The sequence below is a fragment of the Rhinatrema bivittatum genome, chromosome 18 (genome assembly GCF_901001135.1).
Source record: "Rhinatrema bivittatum chromosome 18, aRhiBiv1.1, whole genome shotgun sequence".
NCBI classification, from domain to species: Eukaryota; Metazoa; Chordata; class Amphibia; order Gymnophiona; family Rhinatrematidae; genus Rhinatrema; species Rhinatrema bivittatum.
The window spans coordinates 4,891,919-4,914,824 of NC_042632.1; the positions used below are offsets into that span (position 1 = coordinate 4,891,919).

At 47.1% G+C, this 22,906-nt stretch overlaps 1 protein-coding gene across 3 annotated transcripts in view; it reads left to right on the forward strand.

Annotated features, from left to right (window-relative positions):
- The window catches only part of SLC23A1 (solute carrier family 23 member 1), an 896,619-nt gene that overhangs the window by 315,383 nt on the left and 558,330 nt on the right, over window positions 1-22,906 (forward strand). For all 3 annotated transcript variants that reach the window (XM_029583351.1, XM_029583353.1, XM_029583352.1), the window contains exon 5: window positions 17,294-17,361. In XM_029583351.1, the coding sequence (XP_029439211.1) occupies window positions 17,294-17,361 (68 nt within the window). The remainder of the gene's footprint in view (window positions 1-17,293; window positions 17,362-22,906) is intronic.

The following is a 22,906-nucleotide window of genomic DNA, read 5'->3' on the forward strand; positions in this document are numbered from 1 at the left end:
TAGACCTGACATCAGCATATCACCCCCAATCAAATGGGCAGAGAGAATGAATCGGACTGTCAAACAGTTCATTCGTGCCTATGTCAACTCTAGGCAGAGTGATTGGGCAGAACTATTACCCTGGGCTGAGTTCACCCTGAAGTCTCATCCTGCTTCTGCCACTGGATCTACTCCATTCCAGAATGTTTATGGTCGTCAACCATTACCACCACTTCCAATACCTTTATCAGGTACATCACCAGCAGCTCAGGCTACAGCTGAAGAGATTTACCAACTCTGGACTTGTCAGAAAGCTCTGTTGTTAAAGCTGGTCTTTAGCAATCTGTAGTTATTTAGAATAGTTGTGGGTGGATCCTTGGACACAGAGGCAGGTGACCACGCCCTCGGGGGAAATCCCGAGAGGGACCACTGGTCAGGCTTAGTGTAGGAGACAGACAAACACTAGTTCTTTTATTAGACAAAATAGTAAACCACCAGAGGTGGCAATAGTGAGCTGGAAGCGCCCGGCTGGGATGTAGTCCCTCAGGTTCTGGAACAGTGATCCCAAGGTGGTTGAGCTGTAGAGAAACTAAGAAAGTGAGTAGGCAAAGCATGCTGCGTTCAGGAACAAGTCCTTGATGGTAACACTCACACAATCGTCTCTTAAGGTAGCCCAGGAGATGTTATGCATTAGGCCCTCGAGGAGCGAGTACCTGGACCCAGGGAAAGCTCTGAGAGATAGATGGAAACTCACAATGTTGTAAGCAGCGATGACTTCGTAGCAGAAGTGGTATTCAGGAGCAAGTCCGGGACGTGGGCCCTCAAGGAGCGAGTACCAGTTCCGGACTGCGACCTGAAAAGAAAAAGAGATAGCGAGGCCCCCGAGGAGCGGGTACCTCTAGTGAAGTCCGAGAAGGCAGAGTAGATAGGGTTGCGGAGAGCGAATCCCATCCGCAGCAACCAGGAGGAAGCTAAGTAAACCAGTCCCTTGCTAACTCATCTTGTTAGCGAAAACTGAACATAAGAACATAAGAAATTGCCATGCTGGGTCAGACCAAGGGTCCATCAAGCCCAGCATCCTGTTCCAACAGAGGCCAAACCAGGCCACAAGAACCTGGCAATTATCCAAACACTAAGAAGATCCCATGCTACTGATGCAATTAATAGCAGTGGCTATTCCCTAAGTAAACTTGATTAATAGCCGTTAATGGACTTCTCCTCCAAGAACTTATCCAAACCTTTTTTGAGCCCAGCTACACTAACTGCACTAACCACATACTCTGGCAACAAATTCCAGAGCTTTATTGTGCATTGAGAGAAAAAGAACTTTCTCCGATTAATCTTAAATGTGCTACTTGCTAACTTCATGGAATGCCCCCTAGTCCTTCTATTATTCGAAAGTGTAAATAACCGAGTCAAATCTAATCGTTCAAGACCTCTCATGATCTTAAAGACCTCTATCATATACCCCCTCAGCCGTCTCTTCTCCAAGCTGAACAGCCCTAACCTCTTCAGCCTTTCCTCATAGGGGAGCTGTTCCATCCCCTTTATCATTTTGGTTGCCCTTCTCTGTACCTTCTCCATCGCAACTAAATCTTTTTTGAGATGCGGAGACCAGAATTGTACACAGTATTCAAGGTGTGGTCTCACCATGGAGCGATATAGAGGCATTATGACATTTTCTGTTTTATTAACCATTCCCTTCCTAATAATTCCTAACATTCTGTTTGCTTTTTTGACTGCTGCAGCACACTGAGTCGACGATTTTAAAGTATTATTCACTATGATGCCTAGATCTTTTTCCTGGGTGGTAGCTCCTAATATGGAACCTAACATCGTGTAACTACAGCAAGGGTTATTTTTCCCTATATGCAACACCTTGCACTTGTCCACATTAAATGTCATCTGCCATTTGGATGCCCAATCTTCCAGTCTTGCAAGGTCCTCCTGTAATGTATCACAGTCTACTTGTGGTTTAACTATTCTGAATAATTTTGTATCATCCGCAAATTTGATAACCTCACTCGTCGTATTCCTTTCCAGATCATTTATATAGAAATATATTGAAAAGCACTGGTCCAAGTACAGATCCCTGAGGCACTCCACTATTTACCCTTTTCCACTGAGAAAATTGACCATTTAATCCTACTCTCTGTTTCCTGTCTTTTAACTAGTTTGTAATCCACGAAAGGACATCACCTCCTATCCCTTGACTTTTTAGTTTTATTCGAAGCATCTCATGAGGAACTTTGTCAAACGCCTTCTGAAAATCCAAATACACTACATCTACCGGTTCACCTTTATCCACATGTTTATTAACCCCTTCAAAAAAATGAAGCAGATTTGTTAGGCAAAACTTCCCTTGGGTAAATCCGTGTTGACTGTGTTCCATTAAATCATGTCTTTCTATATGCTCTATGATTTTGATCTTGAGAATAGTTTCTACTATTTTTCCCAGCTCTGAAGTTAGGCTCACTGGTCTATAGTTACCCAGATCGCCCCTGGAGCCTTTTTTAAATATTGGGGTTACATTGGCCACCCTCCAGTCTTCAGTTACAATGGATGATTTTAATGATAGGTTACAAATTTTAACTAATAGATCAGAAATTTCATTTTTGAGTTCCTTCAGTACCCTAGGATGCATACCATCCAGTCCAGGTGATTTGCTACTCTTTAGTTTGCCAATCTGGCCTACTACATCTTTATTTATTTATTTATTTAAAAACATTTCTATACCGTTGCTAAGTTTTATACCATTGCAACGGTTTACAAATAGGCACATAGACTAAGGTTAGTAAATCTAGGATATCGTACATTCTAACAGGTACCAATAAAGTTCGGTTACAATTTCATAAATAAAATCATTATTTGAGTAATATTGGTCAAGTCCAGGTATATTATTGAGTTACTATCTCTTTGAGATATTACTTCTTACATGTAGGATTGAGTAAATTCATTCTCATCTGCATTACTCTGTACTTTCATTCTCCACCCTCCAGGTTCACAGTGATTTCGTTCAGTTCGTCTGACTCATCACCCCTGAAAACCATCTCAAGAACTGGTATCTCCCCAACATCCTCATTAGTAAACACGGAAGCAAAGAATTCATTTATTCTTTCTGCAATGGCCTTATCTTCCCTAAAAGCCCCTTTAACCCCTCGGTCATCTAATGGTCCAACCGACTCCCTCACAGGTTTCTTGCTTTGGATATATTTTAAAAAGTTTTTATTATGAGTTTTTGCCTCTATGGCCAACTTCATTTTCCTGGCGTGTAGCCAGATGGACTCAGAACAAATGGGATGGGGATAGTATCCACGTGCTAGCAGTTGGAGACGGATCTGACGTCAGCATGGGGTATATATATCCCCACAGGAAGCGTAGCAACTTAGTAATTTCTGTCTCCAAAGCAGTTTGGAGTGCCTGCACGCTAGTCGAGCGTGCTTTCCAAGACTACTTTAATTTTTCTCTTTTCTTATAATTCTAGATTCTACTTTCTACTTTCTGCAAAAAGATATCGAGCCCCGCGCTCCTGCGGTGATACCCGAAGGTCACTCCCCCAGTTGAGCTGCCTGGGGTGATTCCCGTGATCCCCCCGGAGGTTAAGTCCTCAGTCCAGCCGAAGCGCGGCAGGGACACAGCCCCCTGGCGAGGTTCGGGTGAGGCTTACGAGGCGCCTCGTTCCCGGCGTGGACGAGGCAGCAGGTGCATATCCTCAAACGCGGTGGTGTAGGTACTTGCCCCCTCCCCCCGCAGCCGGAGACCGCCAGGTTCCAGCTGGGAAGCGCCGAGGATCAGGTAAGGCGTGCATCTCTTATTTCTGGTCTCCGAGGAACAGAGGATCGGCGGCGTGGCACGCTGTGGAGGACGCCAATTTGGGGCCTTGTCCAGGTATTGAGCGCCTGTAATCGGCGCGGCGCTATTCCTCCTTGTGCGTATATTGCCTTCTGTCTGTGAGCATCTGCTACTGAGCGTGTATTACTAACCGCTTGTTATTGAGTGCATATTGGCTGCCACTGAGCGTGTATTGCTGCCCGCCTATTGCTGAGAGCCTATTAAATGCTATTGAGCGTGTATTGCTAACCGCATATTGCTGAGAACCTATTGAATGCTATTGAGCGTATATTGCTAACCGCTTATTGCTGAGAGCCTATGAAATGCCATTGAGCGTATATTGCTAACCGCTTATTGCTGAGAGCCTATTGAATGCCACTGAGCATCTATTGCTAACCGCATATTGCTGGGAGCCTATTCAATGCCATTGAGCGTATATTGCTAACCGCTTATTGCTGAGAGCCTATTGAATGCCACTGAGCATCTATTGCTAACCGCATATTGCTGAGAGCCTATTGAATGCCATTGAGCGTGTATTACTGACCGCTTATTGCTGAGAGCCTATTGAATGCCATTGAGCGTGTATTACTGACCGCATATTGCTGAGAGCCTATTGAATGCCATTGAGCGTATATTGCTAACCGCTTATTGCTGAGAGCCTATTATGAGAATTATTAGAAAAGGAATGGTGAATAAAACGGAAAATGTCATAATGCCTCTGTATCGCTCCATGGTGAGACCGCACCTTGAATACTGTGTACAATTCTGGTCGCCGCATCTCAAAAAAGATATAATTGCGATGGAGAAGGTACAGAGAAGGGCTACCAAAATGATAAGGGGAATGGAACAACTCCCCTATGAGAAAAGACTAAAGAGGTTAGGACTTTTCAGCTTGGAGAAGAGACGACTGAGGGGGGATATGATAGAGGTTTTTAAAATCATGAGAGGTCTAGAACGGGTAGATGTGAATCGGTTATTTACTCTTTCGGATAGTAGAAAGACTAGGGGGCACTCCATGAAGTTAGCATGGGGCACATTTAAAACTAATCGGAGAAAGTTCTTTTTTACTCAATGCACAATTAAACTCTGGAATTTGTTGCCAGAGAATGTGGTTCGTGCAGTTAGTATAGCTGTGTTTAAAAAAGTTCACTAAGGGGTAGATTTTAAAAAGCATTTACTCGAGCAAAACTGGTTTTTGCTCGAGTAAATACACTTTACTCAAGTAAGTGGGCTTTTCAAAATTGCTACAATATATGCCATTGAATTGTCCATAGGATTTACTCAAGTAAGTGCACTTTACTCGAGTAAATAGCTTTTGAAAATTGCTACGATAGTATGTCACATTTACATGCGTAACTCCTTTGAAAATGACTCCCTTGGGGCGGATTTTAAGAGCCCTGCTCGCCGGTAAGCCTATTTTACAGTGGCCTACTGGTGCGCGCAGAGCCCCGGGACTCGCGTAAGTCCCGGGGTTTTTGGAGGGGGCGTGTCGGGGGGCGTGTCGGGGGCGGGCCCGAACTGCGCGGCGTTTTCGGGGCGTGTTGGGAGCGTTCCGGGGGCGGGCCCGGGGGGTGGCTACGGCCCGGGGCGGCCCGGGGGCGTGGCCGCGCCCTCCGGACCCGCCCCCAGATCACGTCCCGGCGCGCTAGCGGCCCGCTGGCGCGCGGGGATTTACTTCTCCCTCCGGGAGGCGTAAATCCCCCAACAAAGGTAAGGGGGGTTTAGACAGGGCCGGGCGGGTGGGTTAGGTAGGGGAAGGGAGGGGAAGGTGAGGGGAGGGCAAAAGAAAGTTCCCTCCGAGGCCGCTCCGATTTTGGAGCGGCCTCGGAGGGAACGGGGGTAGGCTGCGCGGCTCGGCGTGCGCTGGCTATACGAAATCGATAGCCTTGCGCGCGCCGATCCCGGATTTCAGCGGATACGCGCGGCTACGTGCGTATCTACTGAAATCCAGCGTACTTTTGTTTGCGCCTGGAGCGCCAAGAAAAGTACGCCTATTCGCGGTTTTTGAAAATCTACCCCATTATTATTACGGTGCGCCTATTGTATTAAGCGCCTATTGCTGCCGCATATTATTCTTATTGTGCGCCTATTGTATTAAGCGCCTATTGCTGCCGCATATTATTATTATTGCGCGCCTGTTGTATTAAGCATTCCACGCTTATTTTTCGATGGATCAGAACGCAGCAGCGTCTTCAGCGGCGGCGCTGCCTGCCTCAGGCATTAAAGCCCTTGGCCTCTGCTCTGCATGCCAGCTTAGAGCCACGCGCAGTGAAGAGCCAGGCTCCCTATGTACCCAATGGGAGGAGGCCGTGGGACCCTCAGGCCAGGACCGGTCTCAGCCAAGATTTGTTGACAGTTCCCCAGGGGCTACCCCGGAGTTTGGGGGCAGTCTCGACCAATCAGGAATCCCTGGGGAGCTTGTACCCCGGCGATTAGAGGCTGTGTCAATTTCCTGGGTGGATCTCTTTAAGGGGATTCATGCCTTCGTACAGATGCAAACAGCTTCCCGTCCAGGCCCTGCGGTTCCTGTTGTTCCTGTGGTTCCTGCGGTGGCTGCGACTGCGGCGGCTGCTGCGGCTGCTGCTGCGGTGGCGGCTCCTGCGGACCCTGTTCCTGGACCCTCACGCCCTTATCGCGAGCAGGACTTCCCGCCGCTGGACAGTCCGGATCAATCAGACCTGGAGGTCTCACAGGACAAGTCCGAACTCCCGGACGAGGGGGACCTTCCCCCAGGGACTGAGCCATATAGAACCATGAGGCGTTTCTTCCCTAAAGAGGATCTCTCCGACCTGGTGTCTCAGTGTCTGGCGGAATTGGATATTACAGGTCCCAGCGCTTCGGTACCCTCCGCGCAGAACCCCCTGCTAGAAGGTCTTCGTTCTACAGCCTGCCATTTTCCATTCTTACAAGCAGCACAACAACTGATAGATTTAGAATGGGCGGCACCAGTGGCTTCCTTCAAAGGGGGTCGGGCTCTGAAGAGCATGTACCCATTGGCACCGGCTATCCAGGACCTGCTGGCGTGCCCTCAGGTGGACGCCTTGATTAGCGCTGTGGTCAAGCGCACTACCATTCCAGTTGAAGGGGGGACGGCCCTCAGGGAGCCTCATGACCGGCAACTGGACGCCATTCTGAAACAGACCTTTGAGGTGGCAGCTTTAACTTTGCGGATCGCAACCTGCTGCACGGTGGTGACGCGTGCCTGTTTGTCACAGGTTAGAAACAACGCTCCAGCGGCAGACATAGAGTCCGCTCTTTCGTTCCTCACGGACGCGGCATCTGACCTGGTCCAGACAACAGCTAAGGGGATTTCATCCTCCGTAGCTGCCAGGAGGCAGCTCTGGATCCGGAGATGGTCAGCTGATGCACCTTCCAAGACACGCCTCACCAGATTGCCCTTCAAGGGCTCCTTCCTATTTGGCAGCGACCTTGATAAACTGGCCAGTACATGGGGTGCCTCTCCAGTGCCCAGACTACCGGAAGATTGGTTCAGAAGGGGCCAGCGCGCCTTTCCAAGGCCCTCCAGGGGCAGGAGTTCCCAGCATTTTGTTCCTTACAGGGGTCGCTACCAGGCACCTCGTCCTCCGGCCAGGCATCAGCCCTTTCGGACCAAGCAGCGCAAGAGGGGAGCGGGCTCGGGCTCGGGTCCCGGCCGCGTCTCCCAATGAGAATCCGCCGATTCATCTGGGGGACGGAGCCATAGGGGGCAGGTTAACCCTCTTCTACCCCAGATGGGTCGAGATTACGTCGGACCAGTGGGTCCTCGCCATTATCCGGGAGGGATATTATCTGGACTTTCATCATCTCCCTCCGGACAGGTTTGTGGAATCTTCATGTCCCATACACAAGAAGGCAGCATTGGAAGCTACCCTGGCGAGGCTCCTGTCCTTGAAAGCCATCATCCCAGTACCTGCCTGGGAAGTGAATTCTGGACACTATTCCATTTATTTCATGGTACCCAAGAAAGGGGGCACTTTTCGGCCTGTGCTGGACCTCAAGTCAGTCAATCGATACTTACGGGTACCGAGGTTTCGCATGGAGACTCTGCGCTCCCTCAAGGCTGCAGTACAGCCAGGAGAATTCCTCACGGCATTAGACCTGTCAGAGGCATACCTACATATCCCGATCCATCCGGATCATCAGCGCTACCTACGCTTCAAGGTTCTGGGACGCCACTTCCAGTTTCGGGCTCTACCCTTCGGGTTGGCCACGTCACCACGGACATTCACCAAGGTGGTAGTAGTGGTAGCAGCGGCACTCAGGCGGGAAGGAATTCTGGTCCATCCCTACCTAGACGACTGGCTGATCAGGGCGAAATCTCGAGAGGAGAGCCTTCGGACAACCGACAGGGTAATCGCCCTTCTGGAAAGCTTGGGCTGGGTAATCAACCTCAGCAAGAGCTGCCTACAGCCTTCCCAGTCCCTGGAATACCTGGGAGTACAGTTCGACACCCGGGCAGACACAGTCAGTCTCACTACCAAGAGAAAGTTGAAACTTCAGCAGCGTATCCAGTATTTGATGGGAGCCAGTCGGCCCATAGCCTGGGATTATCTGCAGGTTCTTGGTCTCATGGCATCCACCCTGGAAGTGGTGCCTTGGGCGAGGGCCCATATGAGACCTCTACAACACTCCCTGCTCTCTCGCTGGAGCCCCCGTCTACGGAACTATTCCACGCACCTTCCTCTGCCAGCCAGAGTGCGTACCCAGTTGCGGTGGTGGTTGCAGTCCAACCACCTGAGCAGGGGGTCAAAGATGTCCTCACCCACGTGGACCTTGCTCACCACAGATGCCAGCCTGAGCGGCTGGGGAGCACACTGCGAAGAACTCACCGCACAAGGGCGGTGGAACAGAGAAGAGTCAGCATGGAACATCAACCGTCTAGAGGCCCGGGCAGTCCGATTGGCATGCCTTCGATTTGCTCACAGACTGCAGAACAGAGCAGTCAGAGTGATGTCCGACAACGCCACCATGGTGGCATACATCAACCGTCAGGGTGGAACCAGAAGCCGACAGGTATCTCTGGAGATCACCCCTCTGATGACTTGGGCAGAGGCGAATCTTCAGGACATCTCCACCGTCCACATTGCCGGGAAGGACAGTACCACAGCAGACTTCCTCAGCAGAGAAAGCCTAAATCCAGGAGAGTGGCGGCTGTCACCCACAGCCTTCCAGATGATTGTGGATCACTGGGGGATTCCGGACATGGATTTATTGGCGGACAAGTCCAATGCTCAAGTACCCAGATACTTCAGCCGCAAGCGTGACCCGTTCTCGCACGGAATCGATGCCCTGGTCCAGCCGTGGCCTCCAGGGACTCTGCTATACGCCTTTCCTCCGTGGCCGCTGCTGGGCGCCATCATCCACAAGATTCAGAAACACCGGGGCCTAGTTCTTCTAGTGGCACCAGACTGGCCGAGAAGACCCTGGTACGCGGACATGAGAAGACTACTGGCAGGGGAGCCTCTTCCCCTGCCTCCTCTCCGGGACCTTCTACGTCAAGGTCCCATCCTCCACGAGGATCCAGCTCAATTCTCTCTTACGGTCTGGCCATTGAGAGGGCTAGACTGAAGAAAAGAGGTTACTCGGAGCCCGTGATTGACACACTCCTCCGAGCTCGCAAGTTTTCCACATCCCTCACCTATGTTCGCATCTGGAGAGTATTCGAAGGATGGTGCGACACTCACGGCACCATTCCACATGCGACCACAATCCCTATTGTGTTGGATTTCCTGCAGGATGGACTTCAGAAGGGTCTCTCCCTCAGCTCCATCAAGGTTCAGGTGGCTGCGCTGTCTTGCTATGGTCCCAGGAGGGATGGCAAGACCATCGCCAAGCACCCAGATGTTTCTCGCTTCCTGCAAGGAGTCAAGCATATTCGTCCGCCACTAAAGTGGCCTGTGCCCTTATGGAACCTCAATCTTGTTTTGGATTTCCTCGCGGGATCCACCTTTAGACCCCTTCGGGGACTATCTCTCCGTTCTCTAACCTTGAAGATGGTGTTCTTACTGGCGGTATGTTCGGCACGCCGCATCTCAGAGCTGCAAGCACTGTCCTGCCGTGATCCCTTTCTCAGAATCACTCCTGAGGCTATCCATCTTCGTACGGTTCCCTCCTTTCTACCTAAAGTGGTTTCACAGTTTCATCTTAACCAAACCATATCCTTGCTTACCACGGCAGGTTTGAAGAAATCGGAAGAAGGGCGTTTATTGCGCCATCTCGACATTGGCAGATTGCTGTCCAGATATCTGGAAGTGACACAAGAACTATGAAAGACGGACCATCTGTTCGTCCTGCACAGAGGGGGGAAGCAAGGTGAAGCGGCCTCGCGGCCCACCATCGCCCACTGGATTAAAGAAGTTATCAGAGCAGCTTACGTGGAGGCTGGGAAGTCTCCGCCTCTACAAGTCAAGGCTCATTCTACCAGAGCGCAAGCGGCATCCTGGGCGGAATCCAGGATGCTGTCGCCTGCAGACATCTGTAAAGCGACGACGTGGTCCTCCCTCCATACCTTTTCAAGGTTCTATCGTCTGGATGTCCTGGCCAGGGAGGACTCAGCTTTTGCGAGGGCAGTACTACATGGGCCTCAGGCAGCCGCCCGCCCAGGCTGGGAGTAAAGCTTTTGTACATCCCATTTCTTCTGAGTCCATCTGGCTACACACCCGGAAATGTTGAGATTACTACCTGATAATCTCCTTTTCCTTAGTGTAGACAGATGGACTCAGCATCCCGCCTAGCTGCCTGCATACATGGGTTTCACCGATTCAAGGTAAGCCATGTCATCGGTTTCCATAAGAGCGTACACTCTACCAGGTGTCAACGCCTTCCGGTTGGGAATGCTGGCGGTCTCCAGCTACTATCAATCGGTCAGGGGAATCCTGTTTCACTTTTTATTGAGCGTCAGTACACACATCCATAACAGCTTTTGCAAGGAAGATTACTAAGTTGCTACGCTTCCTGTGGGGATGTATATACCCCGTGCTGACGTCAGATCCGTCTCCAACTGCTAGCACGCGGATACTATCCCCATCCAATTTGTTCTGAGTCCATCTGTCTACATTAAGGAAAAGGAGATTATCAGGTAGTAATCTCAACATTCAAATTCTCTCTTCGCCTGTCTTATCAATGTTTTACACTTAACTTGACAATGCTTATGTTTTATCCTATTTTCTTCAGATGGATCCTTCTTCCAATTTTTGAAGGATTTTTTTTGTCTAATATAGCCTCTTTCACCTCACCTTTTAACCATGACGGTAATAGTTTTGCCTTCCTTTCACCTCTCTTAATGCGTGGAATACATATGGACTGCGCCTCTAGGATTGTATGTTTAAACAATGTCCAAGCCAGCCTGTTGAACACTTTTAACCTTTGCAGCTGGACCTTTCAGTTTTTTTCTAACTATTTTCCTCATTTTTTAAAGTTTCCCTTTTGAAAGTTTAGTGTTAGGGCTGCAGATTTCCTTTTTGTCCCCATTCCAGTTATTAGTTTAAATTTGATCATGTTATGATCACTATTGCCAAGTGGCCCCACCACTGTTACATCTCTCACCACATCCTGCGTTCCACTAAGAATTAAATCTAAAATAGCTCCCTCTCTTGTTGGTTCCTGAACCAATTGCTCCATGAAGCAATCATTTATTGCATCCAGGAACTTTATGTCTCTAGTAAGTCCTGATGTTACATTTACCTAGTCAATATTGGGGTAATTGAAATCTCCCATTATTATTGCACTGCCAAATTGGTTTGCTTCCCTGATTTCTCTTAGCATTTCATCATCTGTCTGACCATTTTGTCCATATCCATATAGATTCTACTGAGCATTTAGTCTCTTGTATGATCTTTATCTTGTTGGACTCTATACCCTCCCGCACATAAAGTGCCACACCCCCGCCAAGTTGATCCTCCCTATCATTGCGATATAATTTGTACCCTGATATAGCACTGTCCCATTGGTTATCCTTCTTCCACCAAGTTTCTGTGATGCCAATTATGTCAATCTCATCATTTGCTGCTGAAAGATCCTGGCGCAAACACCAATCCCCCGCAACTAAAACAATATACTACCAACGAATGCATGAATATAGAAATTCCATCCTCCAGTCTAAACGTAATTACTATGCTAAAAAAATACATGGTTTGCAACATAACCCCAAGGCCCTATTCACCATAGTTGCTGACCTCACCTCTCCCGCCCACACGCAACTACCAGCAAATTCCTCTAAAAATCATTGCAATGAATTAGCACAATTTTTTAAAAACAAGGTCTCCTCCATCACTGCACAATTCTCACGCAATAACGTCAATATCTGTCTGCCCACTATCAACTCTCCAGTCTCCCTCTCATCATTTGACTCTTCCTCCTCACTGGAAGTACAAAACATCCTTAAAAAATTGAAACCCTCATCTCATCCCTCCGAAACCATCCCCACTAAACTCCTGCTAGCTATCCCTAAGGTGATCGCCAAACCACTTTCAAATATTCTTAACTGCTCTCTAGAGCACGGCACAGTCCCTAATGTTCTTAAACAAGCAGTAGTGAAACCACTTCTCAAAAAACCCAATCTTGACCCCGACACCTTAGCTAATTACAGACCTGTCTCTAACCTACCCCTCCTAGCTAAAGTTCTTGAAAAAATAGTCAACTCACGCCTCTCCGATCACCTGGAACAAAAAATATTCTCCCATCCACACAACACGGTTTCAGGAAGCACTTAAGTACTGAAACCCTGCTGCTCTCCCTACACGATACTCTCATTAAAGGAACCGACTCAGGTTCCTCTTATCTGATTGCCATGCTTGACATCTCGGCGGCATTCGATACAGTCAATCACGATGTCCTCCTCAACATTCTCAGGAGTATCGGGATCACTGGCAACGCCCTCTCCTGGATACAATCGTATCTCCAGGATCGCTTTTTCACAGTATTAGTTGATAACAAGGAATCTGACCCCATCAGCCTTCCCCAAGGTGTTCCCCAAGGTTCCTCCCTCTCCTCCACCCTCTTTAATATATACATGCTTCCCCTCACCACTCTCCTCACTAACCTTCACATCAAGCATTTCATTTATGCGGACGATGTGCAACTCATTTTCCCTTTCTCTGACTCTCTACAAACTGCTCTACTAAACTGGGAATCCTGTCTCTTCTCCATCAACAAGCTCCTAAATGACATGCAACTGGCTCTAAATCCCAGCAAGACTGAACTTTTAATCATATCTAATAGGCCACCGCTCCCAGACATCCCACCTGCATACTCCTCCACATCTTTCCCATCACACGTTCGCAACCTTGGTGTTCTTATTGATAATCATCTTATCTTTAAACCCTTCATTAAATCTATCATCAAGGAATGCTATTTTAAGCTCCAAACCATAAAAAAACTCAGACCGCTGCTACACTTCTCTGATTTCCGCACTGTACTCCAGTCTATCATTTTGTTTAAGGTAGACTACTGTAACGCACTCTTTCTTGGCATACCCGCAACACATACCAAACCGTTACAACTATTACAAAACGCTGCCGCTAGGATACTATCAAACTAAAAAAAAAGAGACCACATCACCCCCACACTTATCGAATTTCATTGGCTCCCTATACACTCTCGAATTCTTTATAAAGCCCTTTCCATCATCCACAAAAGTCTGTTGAACTCCAACCTCAATTGGATCAACCCCCCCCTACTCCCCCGTGCCTCGAATAGACCCACCCGTACAGCCCTCCAAGGAACCCTACGTGCCCAACCTATCAAATCTTTCAAATTATCATCCACCATAAGCAGAGCTTTCTCTCTCGCCAGCCCCTCTATATGGAACTCCCTGCCTCCCGATATACGCTTGGAGACATATACACCCGCTTTCAAAAAAAAACTGAAAACATGGCTCTTCCAGCAAGCTTACCCCATGTCACCCCCCATTACATAACACCCCACTGTTTGACTAAGAATCGCCTATATGACTAAGAATCTATTTCTAAGAATTTGCCTTATGCCTGTTGATTTTGTACATTGACTTTGTTATTTATGTTCATAGCTATGTATATAGTTTCGGTTATACGTATATAGTGATTTCTGCTGTATATATTTATTGATTTTATTGACTTTGCCCCGCATAGTCAGTTCTATCCCCTATCCCTGTTTTAGCCTTTTGTTTTCAGTTACATGTAAGGGCCCTGCCCAAAAAGTTAACTTGTATTTCTCTGTTATATGTAAGGGCTCTGCCCAACTGTTCCTGTTTAATTGTAAACCGATGCGATGTGTGAACGGATATCGGTATAAAAGAGACTTTAAATAAATAAATAAATAAATATACACTCTAACTCTCCCATCTTACTTCTTAGACTTCTGGCATTGGCATACAGACATTTCAAAGTGTGTTTTTTTGTTTGTTTTAACAACCTGCTTTTCAGTTGTTTGGGATAATTCGGAAATCATTAGCTTTGGTGATTTTTTACATATAGGCATATAGACTATGTTTGCTTTTAATTGAACCTCTCTGTTGGGATGCCCTAACTCTCCTATTTCATTAGTATCCTTCAAGGATACATTTCTCCGAACCATGCACTGCTGAGTGACTGTCGGCTTTCCCCCTTGTTCTAGTTTAAAAGCTGCTCTATCTCCTTTTTGAAACTTAGTGCCAGCAGCTTGGTTCCACTCTGGTTAAGGTGGAGCCCATCCTTTCGGAAAAGTCTCCCCTTTCCCCAAAAGTTTCCCCAGTTCCTTACAAAGCTGAATCCCTCTTCCCTGCACCATTGTCTCATCCACGCATTGAAACTCTGGAGCTCTGCCTGCATCTGGGGACCTGCACATGGAACAGGAAGCATTTCAGAGAATGCCACCCTGGAGGTTCTGGATTTTAGCTTCCTACCTAACATCCTAAATTTGGCTTCCAGAACCTCTCTTCCACATTTTCCTATGTTGTTGGTGCCCACATGTACCACCACAGCCGGCTCCTCCCCAGCACTGTCTATAATCCTATCTAGGTGACACGTGAGGTCTGCCACCTTCGCACCAGGCAGGCAAGTTACCAGGCGGTCCTCACGTCCACCAGCCACCCTGCTATCTACATTTCTAATAATCGAATCACCAACTATGATGGCCGGCCTAACCCTTCCCTCCTGGGCAGTAGCACTGGGAGACTTGTTCTCAGTGCGACAGGACAATACATCACCTGAAGAGCAGGTCCTTGCTACAGGATCACTTCCTGCTACACCAAGGTGATGTTCTCCTACTGGGAGACCTTTCTGATCCAAGGCAGCACTAGGGCTTCCAGACTGGATTTGGGGCTTGGCTACTATGTCCCTGAACTGGTGACGTCATCTAGGGGGACGACCCTGAGGTTCGCGCCAATGCTGGTACATCAGTCGGGCCGCGCGCGCATGCCCTTAAGCATCTGGTCAACATGGTGGCTTGCAGCGTTGAGCCGGTCCGGGAACGCCGGAGGAGGACGGCATGGAGATGCTGCAGCAGCTAGCCTTCCATCAACCCCGAAGGGAGTCGCCAACGAGGTGAGGTGAGCAGAACGGAGACGTCGGGCAGCGATGGACACAACAGGACTCAAACTAAGGACCTTTTGCACAAAACAGGACAATGGGCCAAAAAGCATTACGATGCTCATCACAGAGCAGCACCCCAGTTTGAGCCAGGAGACAAGGTATGGCTCAATACAAAATACCTCCACCTCAAGCTGCCTTCAGTCAGATTCGCTCCATGCTACATTGGACCCTTCACTTTCCTTCGCTGCCTAGGTCCCTTGACCTACAGCCTGAAGTTACCTTCATCCATGAAAATACACAACGCTTTCCACGTTTCACTTTTGAAGCCTCTCATCCTCTCAGAGTTCTCTTGCAAGACTCCAGATCCACAGCCTCTTGATGCTGAAGAGGACATCGCATACAAAGTGGATGACATCTTGGATGTAAGTAAGAGAGGAAAGCATTGGGAATATCTAATTTCCTGGGAAGGATACGGACCAGAAGAAAACAGCTGGGAACCTGCTGTCAACATCCTTGACAAAGACATGTTACACCAATTCCATCTTAACTCATCCTAGGAAGCCGAAACCCCCTGGGAGGTGCCCTAAGAAGGGGGGGTACTGTTATGCCCGTCGGTTGCAGGCCACTGCGACCTTTGCTGCTCACCTTATTTTGCCCTGCAGCTCTGATTCTGGCAAAGATGGCCACCACTGCCTCTGCACGCTGATCTCCTTGGCGTCCCCGGGATGGCGTGGGCAATCCTGGTTGCCATCTTGAATCTGGTGTAACTTAGGGCAAACGCGCATGTGCGCCTGCCTCCATCTCATCCACGTCATGGCAGGAACCTCAGGGGTGTCCCCTCTGCATGACATCACTGCCTACATGTACTTAAGCCTACCGGACCTTCCTACCAACGAGTTAGCAAGGATTCCATCTTGCTCAATTCCTTTTCTCTGACGCGCTTTGCCTCGCTGTTCCTGCCTTCCAGACTGAGTGACTCAGGTACCCGCTCCTCGGAGGCCTTGCTGCACTCAGGGCTATCCGCTCCTCGGAGAGCCTTCTCTGCGAGTCTCACCTTCACCAGCTTAGTGAGTACCTCTCGCTACTTCTATAGACAACCCTTCAGTGTTCCTGCTCCAAGTCTCCGCGGCTGCTACCACAATATCTCAACTGCAACACTATGGAATGAGTACTGGACCTGATCTACAACTCTGCTTCTCCCTTGCTGTGTGGATCCTCAAGTTACCCCGCTCTGCAGACCTCTACCGGATCCACGCTATCTTGCGCCTGCTGCCAACATCTATCTCCGCCTACCCCACGCTGCGGACCACTATCGGAGCTACCACGCACAAGAACTACCAAGAAGCAAGTATTTCCTGGGTTGCTCCACTCTGCGGACCACTACCGGACAATCCATCTTAGGTCTTCCTACTCAAGGACTGAGTTTACAAACCCGCTCCTTTAGTTTCTCTTTGCTGTATAATAAATATATCTCTGACTCCTGTGTCCATCACTGCTGAGACTCCACCTGTCGTGGAGAGTCCCCACAGGGCTCCTCCCTGTGGGTGGTCAGCTCTCTCCACGATCCAAGGGCCCACAAACCAAGTTCAAGTATAATAGCATCATCACAGATTTTCTCTCTTAACACATTATTATCCAGGTAGACTAGAGAATACTCTTGCTATCCCTGGGAGTGAGTAATGGAATCAGATATACTTTATGGGATCTACCAGGTACTTGTGACCAGGATTGAGCTGTTAGAAGATGCTGGGCTCAATGGACCTTGGTCTGACCCAGCTTGACAATTCTTATGTATGTTCAAAGTAGCTCAATAATGCTTTTCTTAGGATCCTTTCCAATAAATGATTTTTCAGATTTCATGGCTAACTAACCAATTATTTATGGAAAGGATAATGAAAAGGAGGTAATGAGGATGTAATCTGTTGCTGGCAATAATACAATGCTAAATTTCCCCCTTTTTTCATTACCAGTATTTAAAATTTGTATTTCCTTCCTAGCGGAGATCTACAAGAACTGGACAGAACCTTTGAATACATCACACATCTGGCAGCCAAGGATTAGAGAGGTAACTGGTATATCACACACTCACCATTATATACACTTATGTCCTTCTTTAATATGGCAGATTTTTGTTGTGGCCTTGTTTATGATGGATAATCAATCAGACTGCTCCAAAATACATTAAAATAAAGGTCAACAAACAATATATAAAGCGATACCTTTTTAATGGATTTAATTACTTATGTCCAAAGCAATGCTTAAGGCAAGATACAATTCAGGTACTGTGAGTAGTTCCCTATTCCAAAGAGTTTGCAATCTAAGGAGCCTATTTACTAAAGTTTTATCCCATCATGGGGATCATATTCAATAAACATCCCACTGAATATCCCCAGTTAACGTTATATGGCTAACAGTAGCCAGATAACTTTAAACATAACTGGATACTCTTTTGAATATAGCTGGTTATGTATAAAGTTATCTGGCTATGCTTAGCTGAATAGCTTTAGACTTAACTTGATATATTCAGAAGACTATGGATAAATGACTACTTACCTGATAATTTCCTTTCCTCTAATGAAGGCAGGCTAATCCTCACAAGTGGGTAATGCACCTCTACCAACAGATGAGGATAGAATAAAAGCTCATGTCACAGACATATCTCCTATTATCTATGAACCCTGTTTTTTCAGTATACCTAACTTTTGGTATATCTTGTTTTGTTTGGACTAATTTTATAAGTCAGTTCTCAGTCTGTTTAATGTAATTTTTCAAATTTCAATGTAACAGGTTGTTATAATGTAAACCGGAGTGAAGGCAACTCTGCTATACCTCGGTATATAAAAAACGCTAAATAAAAAAATAAATAAACATATAGCCCTGCCCTGGCATCAGCCTGCCAGTATTCTTTGGGAAAAACCAAACTATGGACAAACTGGTTATAATTGCACATAACTATTAACATTCAACCACTCATGCTTCCAACCAATAGGAAATATTGAGCTGAGACAAAAGAATTAACATTCACTAAAATAAGTAGAGATGTGAATCGTGTGCCCGATCGTCTTAACAATCGGGTTCAGCTGGAGGGAGAAAAAAAATCTGATCGCTTCGGTGTTTACTGAAGAGGATGTTGGGGAGGTACCCATACTGGAGAAGGTTTTCATGAGTAAAGATTCAGTTGGACTGAACCAAATCACGGTGAACCTAGATGTTTTAGGCCTGATTGACAAACTGAAGAGTAGTAAATCACCTGGACCAGATGGTATACACCCCAGAGTCCTGAAGGAACTAAAAAATGAAATTTTTGTACCTATTAGTAAAAATTTGTAACCCATCATTAAAATCATCCATTGTAAGAATGGAGGATAGCTAATGTAACCCCAATATTTGAAAAGGGCTCCAGGGGCGATCCGGGAAACTACAGACTGGTTAGTTTGACTTCAGTGCCAGGAAAAATAGTGGAACATCTTCTAAACATCAAAATCACAGAACATATAGAAAGACATGGTTTAATGGAACAAAGTCAGCATGGCTTTACCCAAGGCAAGTCTTGCCTCACAAATCTGCTTCACATTTTTGAAGGAGTTAATAAACATGTGGATAAAGGTGAACCGGTAGATGTAGAGATGTGAATTGTGTGCCCGATCGTCTTAACGATCGGGTTCAGCTGGAAGGAGAAAAAAAATTTGATCTCTGGAGATGTGAATCGGAATCGGTTTTGGCTAAAATAGCTTCTTTCACCTCCCCTTTTAACCATGCCGGTAATCTTTTTGCCTTCTTTCCACCTTTTTTAATGTGTGGAATACATCTGGACTGTGCTTCTAGGATGGTATTTTTTTTAACAATGACCATGCCTCTTGCACACTTTTTACATTTGTAGCTGCTCCTTTAATTTTTTTTCTAACAATTTTTCTCATTTTATCAAAGTTTCCCTTTTGAAAGTTTAGCAGTAGAGCCATGGATTTGCTTACTGTCCCCCTTCCAGTCATTAATTCAAATTTGATCATATTATGATCACTATTACCAAGCGGCTCCACCACCATTACATCTCTCACTAAATTCTGTGCTTCACTGAGAATTAGATCTAAAATTGCTCCCTCTCTTGTCAGTTCCTGAACCAATTGCTCCATAAAAATGTCATTTATTCCATCCAGGAAGTTTATATCTCTAGCATGTACCGATGATACATTTACCCAGTCAATACTGGGGTAATTAAAGTCTCCCGTTATTACCGCACTACCAATTTGGTTAGCTTCCCTAATTTCTCTTAGCATTTCACTGTCAGTCTCACCATCTTGACCAGGTGGATAGTAGTATACTCCTATCACTATAGTCTTCCCCGGCACACAAGGGATTTCTACCCATAAAGATTCAATTGTGCATTTAGTCTCATGCAGGATGTTTATCCTGTTGGACTCTCTGCCATCCCGGACATAAAGTGCCACACCTACTCCTGGGTGCTCCTCTCTGTCATTTCGATATAATTTGTACCCCGGTATAGCACTGTCCCATTGGTTGTCTTCCTTCCACCATATTTCTGAGATGCCAATTAAGTCTTTGTCATCATTCACTGCTATACTTTCTAATTCTCCCATCTTACTTCTTAGACTTCTGGCATTAGTACACAAATATTTCAAAGTTTGTTTTTTGTTTGCATTTTCATTCTGCTTTTTACTTGATAGGGATAAGTTAGAAATTTTTTATCTCAGGTGAGTTTTTAGTTACAGGCACTTGGACTACTTTTCTTATTATTGGAACCTTACTGTCGGGATGCCCTAATTCTAATGCATCATTAGTATCCTTTAAAGATATCTCTCTCTGAACCATGCGCTGCTGAACGACTGTCGGCTTTCCCCTTTGTTCTAGTTTAAAAGCTGCTCTATCTCCTTTTTAAAGGTTAGCGCCAGCAGTCTGGTTCCACCCTGGTTATGGTGGAGCCCATCCCTTCGGAAGAGGCTGCCCCTTCCCCAATAGGTTCCCCAGTTCCTAACAGAACTGAATCCCTCTTCCTTGCACCATCGTCTCATCCACGCATTGAGACACCTGAGTTCTGCCTGCCTCTGGTGACCTGCACGTGGAATAGGGAGCATTTCAGAGAATGCTACCCTGGAGGTTCTGGATTTAACCTTTCTGCCTAAGACCCTAAATTTGGTTTCCAGAACCTCCCTCCCACATTTTCCTGTGTCGTTGGTGCCCTCATGTACCACGACAGCCGGCTCCTCCCCAGCACTGTCTAAAATCCTATCTAGGTGAAGCGTGAGGTCTGCCACCTTTGCACCACGTAGGCATGTTACCAGGCGATCCTCACGCCCACCAGCCACCCAGCTATCTACATTCCTAATAATGGAATCACCAACTATGACGGCCGACCTAACCCTTCCCTCCTGGGCAGTAGGCCTTGGAGAGATATCCTCAGTGCAAAAGGACAATGCATCACCTAGAGAGCAGGTCCTTGCTACAGGATCCTTTCCTGCTGCACCAGGTTAATGCTCTCCAATCAGGAGAACTTCTTCCTCCAAGGCAGTACCAGGGTTGCCAATCTGAAGTCCAAGGCCGCACCAGGGCTGCCAGTCTGAAGTCGGGACTTGGCTATTATGTCCCAGAATGTCTCATCTATATACCTCTCTGTCTGCCTCAGCTTCCCCAGGTCTGCCACTCTAGCCTCCAGAGATCGGACTCGTTCTCTGAGAACCAGGAGCTCTTTGCATCACATGCACATGTACAATTTGTCACCGGCGGGTAAAAAATCATACATGTGACACTCGATGCAAAAGACTGGGAAGCCCCCCTCTTCCTGTTGGATTGCTGCCTTCATCTCAAATTTGTTCAGTTCCTACTTATGTTTTAGGTTGTTATGGGAGTAGGAATTTGTCTAATTAATGTCCTTTAAATGTATTAGTGAATTCACTATGGGGTAGATTTTCAAACCGTGCGATTTGGCGTACTTTTGCTGGCGCATCAGGCGCAAGCAAAAGTACGCGGGATTTTAGTAGATACGCGCGTAGCCGCTAAAATCCTGGATCGGCGCGCGCAAGGCTATCAATTCCGTATAGACGGCGCGCGCCGAGCCACGCAGCCTACCCCCATTCCCTCCGAGGCCGCTCCGAAATCGGAGAGGCCTCGGAGAGAACTTTCTTTTGCCCTCCCCTCACCTTCCCCTCCCTTCCCCTACCTAACCCACCCGCCCGGCCCTGTCTAAACCCCCCCCTTACCTTTGTCGGGGAATTTACGCTTCCCGGAGGGAGACGTAAATCCCCGCGTGCCAGCGGGCCGCTAGCGTGCCGGGACGCGACCTGGGGGCGGGTCCGGAGGGCGCGGCCACGCCCCCGGATTGCCCTGGGCCGTAGCCACGCCCCCGGGCCTGCCCCCCGGAACGCTCCCGACACGCCCCGAAAACACTGCGCGGTTCGGGCCCGCCCCCGACACGCCCCCTCAGAAAACCTCGGGACTTACGCGAGTCCCGGGGCTCTGCGCGCGCCGGTAGGCCTATGTAAAATAGGCTCACCAGCGCGCAGGGCCCTGCCCGCCTAAATCCGCCCGGATTTGGGCGGATTTAGGTGAGGAGGGCTCTTAACATCCGCCCCTATATGTTTAATAGTGGCCTACAAGGGAATGATCAAACTCTTAATAAGGTGTTTCTTTTAAGTGGCACCTGCCTATAAATTAAAGGATGAGCGAGGGGTGGGTGAGTGAGGGGTGGGAGGGTTGGGAAAAACAAACAGTCTAACTTCAGTTAGTCAGCCAAAGTGACTCACTGCTCTCTTGATTAACAAATGTTGGTACCTAATCAAACCAAATCACACTACCTCAACACCTTTCCAAGGTGAGTAACTGAACTGAACTTTTCAACCTTTTTACTTAGGTATGCACTGCTCCTAGCTTATTTCTAGCTTCTGGCTACTTTTTTTTTTTTTTTTTTTAAATATACAAACACTCTAACTTCTGCTTACTAGCTGCCTTACTGACTATTTAAAAATACAGCCTAACTTCTGTGTTTTCACTGCCTTACTGACTATTAAAAGCACAAACATACTAAATAATATTCCCAAATAGTTAACTTTGCCCCAATATTTTTAAAAAAGACAGTGTCCCAAGCAAAAACTTACTGATTCCTTTCAGCCACCAACAAGGTGATCCTCTCCTCTCAGTGCTCCCACTGAATGTAATCTGCTTTGAAGTGCTGAAAAAAAAGTGTGAAAAGTGGAATATAAAAATCTAAAAAAGATAAATAAAATAAATGTGATAACCATCAGTTTTATGTGGTAAACAACTCTAAGTATTGCTATATATGGTAATGCTTTGGCTACTAAATATATTTAATTATTTATTTTCATAGCATGCCATAGCTAAGTCATTTTCAGTTCTCTCTCCTTTAGTTGTTTCTATAACTAGGCCTAAAAAGTACAGTCACAAGCCTAAGCAAGGAACTCAAGCCAGAGTTCCTGAAATTTATGACAGCAGTATGCAGAGTTTTACTTGCAGATGGGCACGTACTTCATTCTCCATACAGGTCTGTGGATAAAACTCTGCATATTGGTTAATGCCTTTATTATCCTCTGATGTAGAGAGGTATGCTGGCTTAACAAGATTTTCCTAATGCTCAAATTTTA